Here is a 13,446-nt window from a genome sequence, read left to right as displayed (position 1 = left end):
CAAAGTCTGCGACACTTCTAACACGTTTCCTGAAAAAGTTCACAAAACACCTCAGCGTGATTCCTCTTTCTCCCCCAGGGATTGTCAAATGCTCTTTTTTGTCAACATTGTGCAGTTTGTTTTTGGTTTTTACTCAGCTTTGTTCGTATCCAAGGTGGGATCTGAAAGCTCTAAAGGAACAGGGAAGGGTGCCTCCTGCTCCCCACCCCTGGAATTATGTGTAAATACCTCACAGATGCCCCTGCAGAGGGAGGAGAAAACCTGGGGAGAAACGCTCTCTTCTGAGGCTGCCTGGGCCCCCCTGGGTCAACTGGTATGGTGTGAAGGGGCGAAGGTATTCAGAGGCAGCTGATGGCGTTTGGGGATGGGGTTGCCATGGTAATGCAACACGCACAGCAGCCCCCGCTCTGCTCCCAACATAAGCGCCCTGTGATCTGTCTCCCCCAGCAACAGGGGGGAAGTCAACGTGCACGTGTGAGCTCTTCTCTTTAAAATTCCTCCGCAAGGTGTGCTTCTCCCAAGAGGGAGAGAGCGCCCCGTGTTGGGTGCACCAGCCGAGCCACCCCTCTCTCAGGTGCCCTGCTCTGTTCCCGAGCATTCAGGTGTTGATCTCATCCTTTTGAAAATTCCAGCAGAGCATGAATGTCCGTCCCAAGGGTACTGACCAGACACGTGGCGGTGTGTCTCAGCCGCAGGATGCTCCGAGGCTTTGCTGCCCTCAAAGAGGAAGCAGCCGCTCCATGTGTACTGATCCGGAATCAGCTTCAGGACAGACGGCCAAGGGGAGAAAGCAGGGGCGGAACGCTGTGTATAGAGCGCGCTGCCATGTGTTCAGGGAAAAGGTACTCACACGCGTGCTTACACACGCAAAGCGCACCTTTGGAAGAATGCAGAAAAACCTAATGGTCCTTGCCTCGGGGGAGGGAGACTGAGGTGGGAAGGAGACTTCCTTCTCTCTGTAGACCCTTCTGTGCCCTTTGGATTATTTTTTAACTATGTGCATGCCTTAATTCGGTCAATACAGTCAATGAGTAAACTGTTAAAAATTTATTATAGAGCTTGCTATTTAAATAGATCCAATGGGAAAGGAATATTTTTATAAACAGAGTAGGCGCTCTCTGTCTCTCTCTTTCAGGCTTAAGGTTACACTTTGGAAACTTCAGAAGAAGTGAGAACTAAAGAGGGATGGGAAATGCATCCCCCCCCCCCCAAATCAATTCCTGGAGTCGGCTGTGCCCCGAGAAAGCAGACATGTGACTCCCCACAGTACGGGTCATACAGCACTTGCTCCGAACGGCCAAGTCCTCGAGTCTGTCCCCGCCGGCGTTTCTGTGTGGCGTGGACCTGTTTCACCTACAGACTAGCAGGTTGGTACTCCGTCCCCTGCGTTTAAATGCCTCCGAGTGCTCTGCTTTGGGTATTCAGCCCACGACCCAGACTCAGCGGGGGAAAGGAGGCAGCTCAGAACTTCGCCGACGAAGCCAGCAGTTAGGAACGGAGAGCGAGGAGGCTGGAGAGCTGGGGAGGGAGGCACCGACAGGTTGGAGATGTCGCTTTCCCCAAGATGTCATCCTTCCTGCATGATGCTGTCCGGGGTTCCTCTCTGGGGCTGCCAAGAATCCTGGGCATCCAGGCAAACAGTTGCTCCGTTAAAAAACAAAACAAAACAAAAAAACCCACCAAGACTGCTCACCAGATTCCCCGATTCAGCCCAGCTCAGCTCGCTGTCTTCACATTTTGTTTTGAGGGGTGGGGTAGGTCCAGCGTCCCAGACCCGATGGCCAGGACGTCACTGCCCTGCCGTCCACCTGCCTGCTCTTGCCCAAGCTGCTGTGTTTTTGTTCCCGTGCCTGGGAGCCAGTTCACATCGGCTGGACCTGCAAATTCTGGTAGCAGCTGGCTGCCATCCCACTCTCAGTGAAAGGGCAGTGCCCCCGTCGCAAGTGGCTGAGGTTCCTGGAGTCTGCTCTGCTTACGTGGGGAGCCAGCTGCTTGGGGTGGGGGGCTGCATGTCTGTGGGTCAGCCTGCGGACAGAAGTAAGAAACAGAGGGCACTGAGCACGACAGCTAGCATCTCAGCGCTCAGCGTGTGCCAGCCTCCTTGTTACCAAGCGACACTCTTCTCAATGATGAAGAGCAGCAAATGGAGAAAGACCTCTCCTGGGCGGTGGCTAAACCTAACCTCCTCTTGGGCAGTTAGTTTGTTTTCACTCATTTATGCTCCACCATTGAGCATTTAGTGGGCGCCTTTTATGTGCCGGGCCAGGTGCTGAGCCTTGAAGAGATGGAGAGAAATAATCAGCGTCTCCCCCCGCAAGGAACTCAGGGTCTAGAGCTGGGTCAGCCACCCATGGACCCAGGGCCAAATCCAACCGCCCTCAAAAAGGCTAAAGCCACACCGTCTGCATGCAGCCTGTGGGTACCTTCCTGCTGTAAGAGCCGAGCATGTGCCAGAGACCACCGTGTGGCTCTTTTATAGAAACAGTTTGCCAACCATGGTCTAGAGGAGGAAACAGGAATTTTTTCCTTTTTATTCTTTTTTTTTTTTTCCTATTCTCTTTTTTTGGTGGGGGGTAATTCAGTTTGTTTGTTTGTTTATTTAATGGAAGTACTGGGGATTGAACCCAGGACCTCCTGCATGCTAAGCACATGCTCTACCACTGAGCTCTACCCTCCCCTCCGGAAACAGGAGTATTAACAGGCGTTTGGAATATGGGGAGAAGCAGGTGGTGACAGAGGGTGACACAGATAACTCCGGGAGCAGAGAGGAGGGGAAAGTCAGCGTGGGAATGGAGGGGGCCTTGCTCCCGGCACTCAGGATTATCAGAAAACAGCATTCTTCAGGGAAAAAGCCATCAACGTCTTCCTAGTTCTCTCCGCTTTGTTCGAGCTTCCTCTGAAAGACAGACTTCTTCCCGTTGTTTTCAACAACAAAACCAGACCCCACGGAATCACCAGGGGCATCCGGTCAAAGCCTTTTCTCTTCCCCTCAGAGGAGGAAACGAGTGATTGGGGCTCGGCAGTCGATAAGCTGACCGCTGGCTTTCTGAAGTTTCTAGAAATGGTTGATGGGGCTCGAGGGTCCCTGTGGTGCTGTCAGGAAACACAAGTGGTCAAGCTCACAGCCCCGTGGCCACTGGCTCACCCTGAGAAGGTCAGGGCCTCCAGGGGACCATGGCTATCAGGTGCCCTCTTCTTTCTTCTGCACAGTGTTGACCTCTTATTGAAGGTCCAGTGGGTGTGTTTTTAACTCCCATTTCCCCTAGTTTGAGATGTTCTAATCATGGGCAGGGAATAAGAGCAAAGCCAAGGCGCCCACAGACCTCAGCGCTTTCCTGGTAGGTTTCTGTGATGAATTTCGTGTTTTACATCCTCTGGGTGGTGTCCCTGCCCTATTCCAAATTACGTCCCGCTGCATCTCGCGTTTCCACAGTTTAGGCATGTGTGATGGTGGTCTGCAAGGTGATGTTCCAACTGAAGTGGGTCGTGCCCTTTGCCTGCTCTTCTAACTGCACAGAAGTGAGCTCTGTTCCCACCTGGAGCTTCTCCCCGGCCAGATGGGAGGTCCCCTGGCAAAGGCAGGGGCCAGGTCCTGATATTCCCAGCACCTGCCTTCCTGGGGTCTTCTCTAAGGAGAGGCGTTGAACGAACCATCAAAATGCAGTAATCCGGGAAAAGCTGAGATCTCTGCCATTTCAAAGATGGGAGAGTTAAGGCCCAGGTGGGAGGGGTGTGTAAGACTCATCTAAGATCCACACTCGGTCCATCTATTCATTCAACAAACTTTGATGGAGGGCCCGCCTTGTGCCAGGCAGCGTGCTGGGGAGACCAGGTGGGAGACGAGATTCCAAAGGGACAGACAGACACACGCAAGTAAGCAGAGACCTGGGACTGGAGGTGAGGGGAGGAGTTGTGGAGAAGGCTGGGAACGGAAGAGTCAGGGTGAGCGGAGTCCTGGGCCTCGGACCCCAGGTCAGCCTTCCTTCTGCGCACCCCGTGCCTGGCCTGTTGACAGTGTATGCAAGAGGCAAAGTGAGGAGCATAGCTGCCTGGGGGACAGGACGTCTGGGTCCAGGAGAGCCGGAGCCCTGCCACCTGTCTGCAGCTCCAGGCTGCCCGGCTGGCCTGAGGCCCAAGGAGCCCCACGGCTGTGACAGAGCCGGAAGGGAGTTTGCAAAGCTGGCCCCATGGTTAACAGAGCTGTCCCTCCTGTTTTCATTTGGGGAGGAAGACCAGCAGTCAGCCTTGAGAACTTGCAAAGAAGGACGAAGGTGCCAGAAGGGCTGTCTGGTCTACCTGGTCTTTTACAGATGGAGAAACTGAGGCACAAGGGCCTGCCTGGGAGGTCCTTCCTGGCCAGAGGTCCTTCCTAGGTGACTCTGCAGCCCAGGCCCTTCTGGGGTCCACAGATGGGGCAGGCACACCACCCAGTACCCCTGGGTCATTTCCACCTGCCCCCCCAGGTGTGGCCAGGAAATGGAATGCGCCCCACCCCCGGCCAGGCTTGCCTCCCTGCAGCCCGCGGACCCCGCAGAGTGGCTCGGAGCGTGAAGGAAATGTGACGGCAGAGTGCTGCCTTGTCTGAAGGAAGGGGTGAAGTGAAGGCTCGGGATCTGTGGGTGCAGACAGACGGGGATGTCAGAGCAGCTCCAGCCTCCGGGATCCGCGCCCCGGGGAGTATGGGACGAGACGGACGAGATGCCAGGCGGCCTGGCACGCCCTGGGCACCCACTCCATAAGCTCAGAGTCCCCTTCCCGTCCCAGGGAACGTTACATTAAGTAACTGCTTTGGTGGCCAAGTTATATATTACCAAGATGGACCTGGCTGCGACTTCTCACTCTCTTTTACTGTTTTGCCTAGAAAGGTTCCCGTGGCAGCTCCGAAAGCCAGGAATGAGTAAGGACAGAGGTGACATTAAAGGCAGGCTGTTAGCAGAAGTGAAAATTAAACAACTCAGCCAAAATCGAAGTCTGGGAGCGCCTTGGCTGTGCGATGGCGAGAGTACTTGCTCCCCTTCTGGAACCTCTTCCGAAGTGCTGGGACTTCGCACGGAATTCTCTGGCGATCCTATCTCTTTAGGCTCAACCTCAGTACTTAGGGGTGGCGGCCCTATGTTTTTAGAGGAAGACACTGAGGCTCAGAGAGGCAGAATCACTTGTCCAAGGTCACACAGAGAAGGAACGGCAGGGCCGGAATGGGCTCCCGTCTCAGGGGCTCCCCTGGGCTGGAATATCTCATCTTGCCAGGTCACCCCTGAGGAGCTTGAAGTAGAGGAGGCCCCACCCCAAAGGGCAGGAGCCTGGGTGGTAACAGCAGGTCCGGCGAGGGGAGCAGGACACACATGCCACCCTCACTCCAGCTGGCTGAGCGCCTGGGCCTCGGGCTGAAACAAAGAGGACTTCAGCAGTCACCGTCTAAGCAGGGGGGAGCAACGTGCCAGCCCAGCACCCCCAGTGGGGGACACCGGGAGGCTCAGAGTAGGGAGCTGTTCATACTTGTGTGCCCAGAGCCCTGTTCCCCGGCGCCCTCCCGAGATGACCGTGCGTTTGCGCTCTGAATTCTCACACTGGTCCTCCGAGAGGGGCACTTCTCAGAGGAGGCCTGGGACCCAGAGGGCTCGGGTCACCCATCGGCTGCACAGAAAGAGGCAGACAGTGTTGGCGTAGCTCTAGTGTCTGTCCTCAGACCAAGACCAGCAGGCGAGGAGCCCCGTGATCTGTCGGCTGCACCCCGGAAGGCAGGAGGGGCTGGCCTCACTCATCAAGGGAGAACAAATCGTGTTGGATGCGTGCTGTTAGCAAGGCTGGGGAGTGCAGATTCCATCTCTTTTTAACAAGTTCCCCAAGAAGATCAGCAACAAGGCTCCGCCATGCTCCGGGGGGAGCCAAACGCTCTGCTGTCTTCTGAGTCATCACCGGCAGCCCCCTCTCCCCCACCACCCGGTGATTCACTTCCTGGGAGTGCGGGGAGTGGGGCCTTCATTATCAAACATTTTATTTTAAGAAGTCAGCCTCCGTTGGTTACCACTCAGCTCCAGACCTTGCCCCCCAAAGCTTCTGGAAACAGACGAGCCGGCTATCCAAAGCCTCAGACAGAAGTCCTATTTACTCTCCATCTCCTCCTTTGCGGAGAGGACGCAGGGGGTCTCCCTGCAGCCTGGCCAGAGGCCAGGCAGAACAGAGAATCTCTATGAGGCTCATGAAAGGCCACGAACAGCCCAGCCACGTCTGCACAGGGACAGGGACGGCGCGGGCACGTCTGGGGCGCCCCACAGACCTCTCTCTTCATCTCAGATAATTAGTTAGTCTCTTGCAAGAGCCCCGAGTTGAAGCCACAGGGCACACTGACGGCTAAGGATGATCTAACAAGGGAGTCCTTTTCACTTCAGTGCCACATAATCAACAGGGAAAACACAGCATGTTTATAACCAACAGCTAGGCTTACGCTGCATTGTCCCCTCGTCGCTCATCAACAGACACCCTCCTATAAATCCCATCCTCAAATCTGGGTGGTTCTCTCTCCGTCCTTCAAGTCCTCCTGGGTGCAGGAGAGGGTCCCCAGCACAGCGATCACACTGAAAGGAGGAGGAGGAGAAGAGGAGGGAGCAGCCCCGCGGGGAAGAGCCTCATGCTCTCGTGCTCCAGGCCGCAAGGCAGGGCTCAGCAGGAACCCACAGCATCGCTGAGAGCCGCAGGGGGAAGGGAAGCCATGCTTGGAAGGGGGTGTGGCGTGCGCATTGCTTGGCGACGTGATGCAGTCGAGGAAAGCACGTGAGCCGCTATGACGGGCTTCTTATGCCCAGCTCGTCACGAGGCATCGCCATGTCGATGGGAAAATCACCCCCCACCCCGGGTATCTGCGGAGAGCATCTCTGATAGGAAGACACGGGGGAAATGCTTGAGAACCCGGGGGCATGTGTTCTGGTCCTCCTACCAGCCGGGGCCTTGAAGCAGGCCCTCCTCTCCGGAAGAGCTGGCACTGACACCCGCGCGCTCTCGCGGGTGGTAAGCGCTTCTGCCCACCCCAAACCGTGATTGTACTGGAGAAACGAGGGTGGAGGGTAGGAGGTGAAATGTCAGCAGTGTGCCTTGTGGGCAGCTGCGGTTAACGGGGCTTCTGCCCCAGGCAGCGTCGACTCGGTTTGCCGTGCTTGGCAGAGCCAGCTGGCCGTCCTGGCCCTCGTGCCTTTGGAGGAGACAGGGAGCCAGCACCAGAGATCTCACCGGCTTCAGGACGGGCTGCCGGAGCCCCTTGCCAGTATGACCTCGGACACCATCACCTGAGTGCATCTGGCTGCCCAGTGCTGTGCAATATTTCATCAACTTTGGATTTTACAGGTTTAGGCTCGAGGTGACGTCCCTGCATTTGCTCCTGTTTACAGATTCCTGATTTTGTTTTTTTAACAAGGGAACTACCAAACATACACAAAAGTAGAGGCAACAGATAAGCCCCCAGGGACCCCTCACCGTCTTCAGCAATTACCAGCTCACGGCCCATCTTTTCTATCTCTTCCCTCCCCCTCTCCTCCGCCCAGGGATTATTTTGAACGAGTTGCCATACTTCACGAGTACTTCTGTGTTTATCTCTCAAAGACACGAACTCTTCAAAAAAACAAAAACAAGACCATTCTTCACACTTCAAAACCGAACCTGTTCCTCAAAATCAAACCTCCAGCCTCTGTCCAGGTTTTCCTGATTGGCTCATGATTTGAAAATCCATTCAGTGCAGGATCCAAGTAAGTTCCACGCCTTGTGGTTGGTTCCTTGGCTGATGAGTCTTTTGAGCTCTTAGTCTGCAGAGTCTCTCTCTGTCCCTGCCGTGTGTTGGTTGAAGGGAGCTGATCAGGGCTGTGGGCGCGTTCCTCGCCTGGATCTGGCCGATTGTGTCCCCATGGTTTCACTTTAAATGGTGGCACTACTTCTATCAAGTCCTCCTTGTTTATTCACTGAAAGAGAAACAGTCCCTCATCAACTACGTGATTTCCCTGAGATATAGTTCTTATTTTAAAAAAGTCAAGAAAAGTGCTTGATGTTTCAAAACAGAGAGACACTCCCAAGCTGCCCGGGAGCTGCCGGCGTCTCCGTCCCCGCGGCTGTCCTCCCATCTGCGCTCAGGCTGCCCCGTCGCTGGCCGGCGGGAACACCCTGCTCTGCCCGCCACCGCCGGGTCTGCATCACGGACCCCGCCCTCTGCCTTCCCTTCTTTTTAAATCTCTGTCCGGTTGAGAGCCCCGTGGAGCCAATGCTCATGGCAGAGTATCTCACGGCCTCCTTATCTCCTCGTGGTCGACAGCGTCTCCTTTTTTTCCTCTCTGGACGGTCTTTAGCAAATTGGGGCTTTAATCCAATTTGCTAACATATCAAATGGTCGTAGTGAATTTCCAGGCCCTGGGGGGGCTTTGTAAAAGCCAGAAACCCAAAACGAATGAAGGAACCCAACTCCCCACTGTCCCCAAACCCCAAGCACCTTCTGCCCCAGGGAGCGGGCCGGCCCTTCCTGCCCGGGGCGCTTGCCTGATGTTGGCGGGGGTCCCTCTGTGCCTCTCACTCGGACTTTCTGCTGTGCCTCATGGCCGCTTTCCACGCCGTAGGGCAGCACATGGATTTCTACTTCCTCGTCCACGTCCTCTGGCTGGTTAATCTGCTGAGTGTGCGGCGGAGAAAAGCCATTGCTGAGGTCTGGCCCTGCTACTGTGGTGCCCTCGTCAGCCTGGTGATCTTCCAGCACCTTCTGCATCTCAGGCTGCCCCCTGCTCTCTGCAGAGGTAATCCACCTGCCCACCACTGGATCCTTCAAGCGGGGGAAACGCCGAGTTTTGGCAAACGCTGACTTTGCTCTGGACGCGTAGGGTGTACTTGGGTGGAGGAGCTAGGGGTCCTTCTTGGAGAGGATTGCTGCCCTGAGGAATTCCAGGCCGAGGAAATGATTTGGCCCGACCCCTGGGGCGTCTTGTTCTAGGGGTGATAACCACTGTTGACACAGGCCGAGAACAGGGTCACAGCCCCCGAGCTAACCCAGACTTGCCTAGAGAGGAGGGGTCGTCTCACTCTGCCCTGAAAAGCAAATTAAAAGGGAAAGAGCAAGAAACAGGAGAAGGATGCAGCCTCCACCTGAGTATACGTTCCGCTGCCCAAACACTTCCCACCTCTTTTCCCCACAGCCATCCTGGGAGGGAAAGTCAGTGGGTACCAGCACCCCTACTGCACAGATGAGGAAGCTGAGGCCGAAAGGAGAGACGCATGGGCTGCCCAAGGGCACGGGGCCGTGTGCTGCCTGCCACCTCCTGGCTGAGGGTAACGGCCCCCAGAGGACTCGGTCCGCAGACTTGGACCTGGGAAGTCCTTTCCTTGGATCGTCTTGTCCCAACCCAGTAAAGAGTCAAAAACCTTGCCCCAAGTCAAGTGGACAACCTCTGTCCACTTCCTGGGTACCATTTTCCGAGCTCATCACAGGTGGTGTTCACTTGTGACCTTCCCTAAGAGTGTCCCCGCCGTCCTCATCCTGTCTTCTCTGCTGAGTTCCTCTGGCTCCCTGTCTCTCCCAGCCCCGCCCCTCCCCTCTCTCTTTCCTTCTTCTTTCTCTCCAGCCCTCTCCTCCTCTCTTCTTCCCAGCACTCGTCTCTTCTCTTCTTCACGTCTCTTCCTCTTGCTCTCACTCTCCATCCTCCTTTCCTTTTCACTCTCTTATTTCCCCCTCAGCTCCTCCCTCCTTACCCTCCCCTCTTTGCACAGTCATGTGTCTCTGCTCTTGTCTTCCCACCCCCTCTTTTTCTCCCAGGTTGAGGCTGAGGATGTTAGCCCATCCCCCAGGCCCCTCTCACTCACCCCACAGCCTCACCCAGCCCCTCCCCCCTGCTCCAAAGTGGGGGGTCCACCCAGGTCAGCCCCCTGTGGACAGAGCACAGGTAGGCGGGTGTCTCTGTGAAGGACCCCCACACCCCGAGGCAGACCCGATCAGGGTCCCCAGGCAGGTCGGACATCAGGGGTTTGAAGCCCTTCCCAGCCCCCTCTCAACTTAAAAAACAGTCCTTCTCTTGACCCTGAAATCATCTCTGACATCTTAGTCATTCATATAATTTGAAAGAAGCATTAATAGAACAGACTCAATGATCTTTAGCAAAATAATGAAGACAAAAAGAAAATTGTTCCTTCCTTTACAGATTACCCACGGAGAACCACAAGTACAGAAATACATTCAAATCTCATTAAATGGTTGTATCTCCCAGACTTGGCCAAGAAGCCGGATGCCGATTTGTTACTCTGTGAGTGCCGGGCAAGTCCAAGCGCCTCTTCACGGGGGGACGTCAGGTTGGGCAGGCGACTCAGAGCCTGGGACGGGCCAAGCACCACTTACGTCTTCCTTCTATGCCAATCTCCTTTCCAACATTCCTCCATTTCATCTTCTTGTAGTCACCCAGACAGTCCTCAGTGAAGAAATATAGTAACCGGGTTCCAAGTTCTCCATCTAATTAAAAAATGCTTGCATCGGAGAGAATTTTAACTTATAAGCATGATTCTGATGGCGCTGGGGGTGGGGGAGGGCTTTCAACGGATGATTTAAAACCCAGTGATTCTGATACTAAATACAAAGTGGATGGCTGGTTTGCGAATAAGATTTCCAAGTGTCATCCCAAAGCAAGGCCTTCCAAAATCTGGGCTTTGTGGGTTATTAGTTCCTCACCCCAAAGTGACTACTCTTGTGTTCTTTTCCGGTTGGTCCTTCTGTCCCAGGCAAAACCCACGTTCTCATTCACTCGTCTGGCTGTTCATCAAATGCTGGTAGACTCGAACTGCGTGCCCCTCCCCCACCTTGGAATCTGGGGTTCCACCCAGGTCTGCAGGGCCAGGTCCACACAGGACAGCAGCTTTCTTACTGCCCGTGGCTTGAATTCGCACTGTGAGTGGTGTGAGGGGGTCCCAGGAGGCACAGCAGGCTTTGTGACATTTGAGGTTGCCTAGGGACTCCTGGAAACTCACACCAAGTGCCCCGCCAAGGTGATGGAGACAAGGAAGCTTCCATGTGTTACTGGAGGATGAACCAGGTGCCCCAGGGGCTCCACCTGCAGTTGTGGTGTGGACGCATCCAACCGCCGGTGGTGACGCCACTGCTGAGGACCACGACCCCTTCCTTGTGTCTTCACAGTTGACTTCCTGCTTCTCCTGGTGGCCTCCCTGCAGTGGCAACTGTCTGTGGATGAGAACACAGCGCCTGTGAGGATAAAGGCCAGGGACAATGTGGAGGTCAGCCGAGACCTCCGGCCAGATGACCTCGCCCAGCTCAGCCCTGTCCCCAACTTCATCTTCTGCCAGTAGGAACAGAGATCGTGGTCCTGGACACCATTGGAGGTGGGGGGGGCATCTCCACTCCCTCCCAGCCTCGTGGACAAAAGAATTCTTCCCTTGGGAGAAGAAATCACTATGGTTTTCTTTCCTTAATTAAAAAATTAAAATTGATATGTAATTGACATACAGTGAAGCGTCCGGATCTTAGTTAGTTACACTGTGCAGTCAGTGCTGGGGTGTGGAGCCAAGACACTGAAGCCTTCCATCATCTCAGAAACGTCCCTCCTTCCTCTGCCTAGTCAGATCTTTCCCCAGGCACCCACCAATCTGAGTTCTGCATCACAGGTTCGTTTTACCTACTCTAGAACTTCATCTAAATAGAATTGTAGGCAATGCACTTTTTGGAGTCTGGCTTCCTTTACTCATCGTGGTGCTTCTGAGATCCATTCACCTTGTAGCATGTTTCAGTACATTGTTCCTTTTTATTGCCAAGTAGCGTTCCCCCTGTATGAATATTCCACATTGTGATCATCCGTGAGTAGGTGAACATCTGAGTTGCTCCCAGCCTGGGGTTAATAAGGATAAAGCTTCCGTGAACATTTTTGCACAGGGTTTTTGTGACCATCTGTTTCCTTTTTTCTGGGTAAGTATCTAAGAGTGGGATTGCTGGGTCATGGGATAAACGCACCTCTAGTGTTTTAGGAAACTGCCAAATAGTTTCCCCAAGGAATGTGACTCTGTACAGTGGAATATCAGCCAGCAGCGAAAAGGAATGCATCACTGACATGCATGATGACATGGGTAACTCTTGACGGCACTGTGCCACACACAAGAGGTGACACAGTGCCTGGTTCCACGCACGTGATATTCTGGCGAAGGCAAAGCTCTAGGGACAGAAAACAGATCACTGGCCGCCTGGAGGTGGGGCAGGGGATGGGCTACCGGGGTCTGGGGAATTTCGAGGATGAGGGACATATTCTATATCTTGATTGCAGTGGTGGTTACAGGACTGTGTGCATTTGTCAAACTTCAAAGAATTACATGCTTCAAAGGTTGGGGGAGGGGGTTAATGAATGCAGGTGTACCTGGATAAACTTGACTTTGCTCAAGTCCCTGGCTGGTGAGGTTTTCATCTCATGGGTCATGAGTCTATGAGGGTCTCAATGCATCTCTCTCCCCAAATCTGTGTTCCATGTCCTTCTATTTTAAGATAACCTGTGGGAGGTAACTTCATGTCTGGCAAGTACAACATCTTTGCTTTCACTCACTCCGTCCACCTTCTAGCTCCTCTCTGGACATGGCAGAAGTCATTGTTTCTTGGTATCATTTCTGATCTGTGCTCTGTCTGGTGTTTCTTGCGGGAACGACACGGACCAGCGTCCTAGGTGTCAGGCACCTGGCAACCTTAGGATGCTTCGTGCTGCAGAGAAGCCGCCGCCTCCTACAGCCCATGATGGCCATTCTGCCGCCATGGGACCGCCTGGTGGTTGCCTTGAGGACACTCCTGCCGGTACGGGATAGCCCTTCTTTCAAGGCTGCTCTTTGTTTTCCTAGCCTGACTGTCTTAATACTCTTCAAAAGGTGCTGCCAAAACCAACAGTCATCTTAAAAGGCCTTTTCCAAAGATGTGTTTGCCAAAGGTGGAAAGATGTAAAACGACCCCCCGTGGGTCACGCATGAAGCAGCCTGTGCTTCGGGGAGTCGCCTTTGATGTTGGCGAGCCCCGAACCTAAAAGAAATCAAGAGAGGGAAGAAGTGCGATAGAAAATGTGCTTTCTGACCAAGCTAACAACCTGGAGACGGCGCCCCCAGCAGGGCTGTTCACCACCCCGGAACCTGGTAGGCATGCACATTTCAAGGTGGGGTCGCATTTGAATAATGTGGAACCAAGATTAATACAGCAGTTGGAAGGCTATAGAAGTCGTGGGTCTGAAACCGGAAGGGGGCTCGAGAGAGTGTGTCTGGTGCATCCCCCCCGCCCCCTGGGTTGGTAAGATGTAAGATTTCCACATGAGAGGTGCAGACAGAGCTGTGCCAGAAGAGGCCAGCCCAGCACCACCAGCTAGTCTAGGGCCCCCGTCTCCAGACTCCTGCACTGCTTCTTTGTCTGATTGGTCCATGCACAACTTCCAACTCAGCTACACATTATTTGCACTCAGCATA

General features: G+C 54.2%; 1 protein-coding gene and 1 long non-coding RNA gene across 4 annotated transcripts in view; one reads left to right on the top strand and one right to left on the bottom strand.

Moving 5' to 3' along the window:
* Window positions 1–1,055: 1,055 nt before the first annotated feature.
* LOC116657860 (piezo-type mechanosensitive ion channel component 2-like) lies at window positions 1,056–11,861 on the top strand. 3 transcript variants are annotated; one of them, XR_004313012.1, is made up of 4 exons: window positions 1,056–1,367; window positions 8,592–8,765; window positions 9,162–9,294; window positions 10,161–11,861. XR_004313012.1 is itself a non-coding variant. In XM_032461442.1 (4 exons), the coding sequence occupies exons 1-4, from the start codon at window positions 1,193–1,195 to the stop codon at window positions 11,311–11,313; spliced, it is 621 nt and encodes a 206-aa protein (XP_032317333.1). In that variant the 5' UTR covers window positions 1,056–1,192; the 3' UTR covers window positions 11,314–11,861. The 3 variants fall into 3 exon arrangements, 2 of the variants coding, with proteins under 2 accessions (XP_032317333.1, XP_032317332.1); XM_032461442.1 differs by lacking the exon at window positions 9,162–9,294 and having other exon boundaries at window positions 10,161–10,262; window positions 11,144–11,861; XM_032461441.1 differs by lacking the exon at window positions 9,162–9,294 and having other exon boundaries at window positions 10,161–10,262; window positions 10,732–11,861.
* Window positions 7,885–13,446, bottom strand: part of LOC116657861 — a 44,058-nt gene continuing 38,496 nt past the window's right edge. The window contains exon 3 of the long non-coding RNA XR_004313013.1: window positions 7,885–7,946. This is a non-coding gene — a long non-coding RNA (uncharacterized LOC116657861). The remainder of the gene's footprint in view (window positions 7,947–13,446) is intronic.

The sequence above is a fragment of the Camelus ferus genome, chromosome 19, assembly GCF_009834535.1.
Source record: "Camelus ferus isolate YT-003-E chromosome 19, BCGSAC_Cfer_1.0, whole genome shotgun sequence".
Classification (NCBI taxonomy): domain Eukaryota; kingdom Metazoa; phylum Chordata; class Mammalia; order Artiodactyla; family Camelidae; genus Camelus; species Camelus ferus.
Note: the sequence above shows the minus strand (reverse complement) of the source record. Positions and strands in the feature narration are given on the sequence as shown.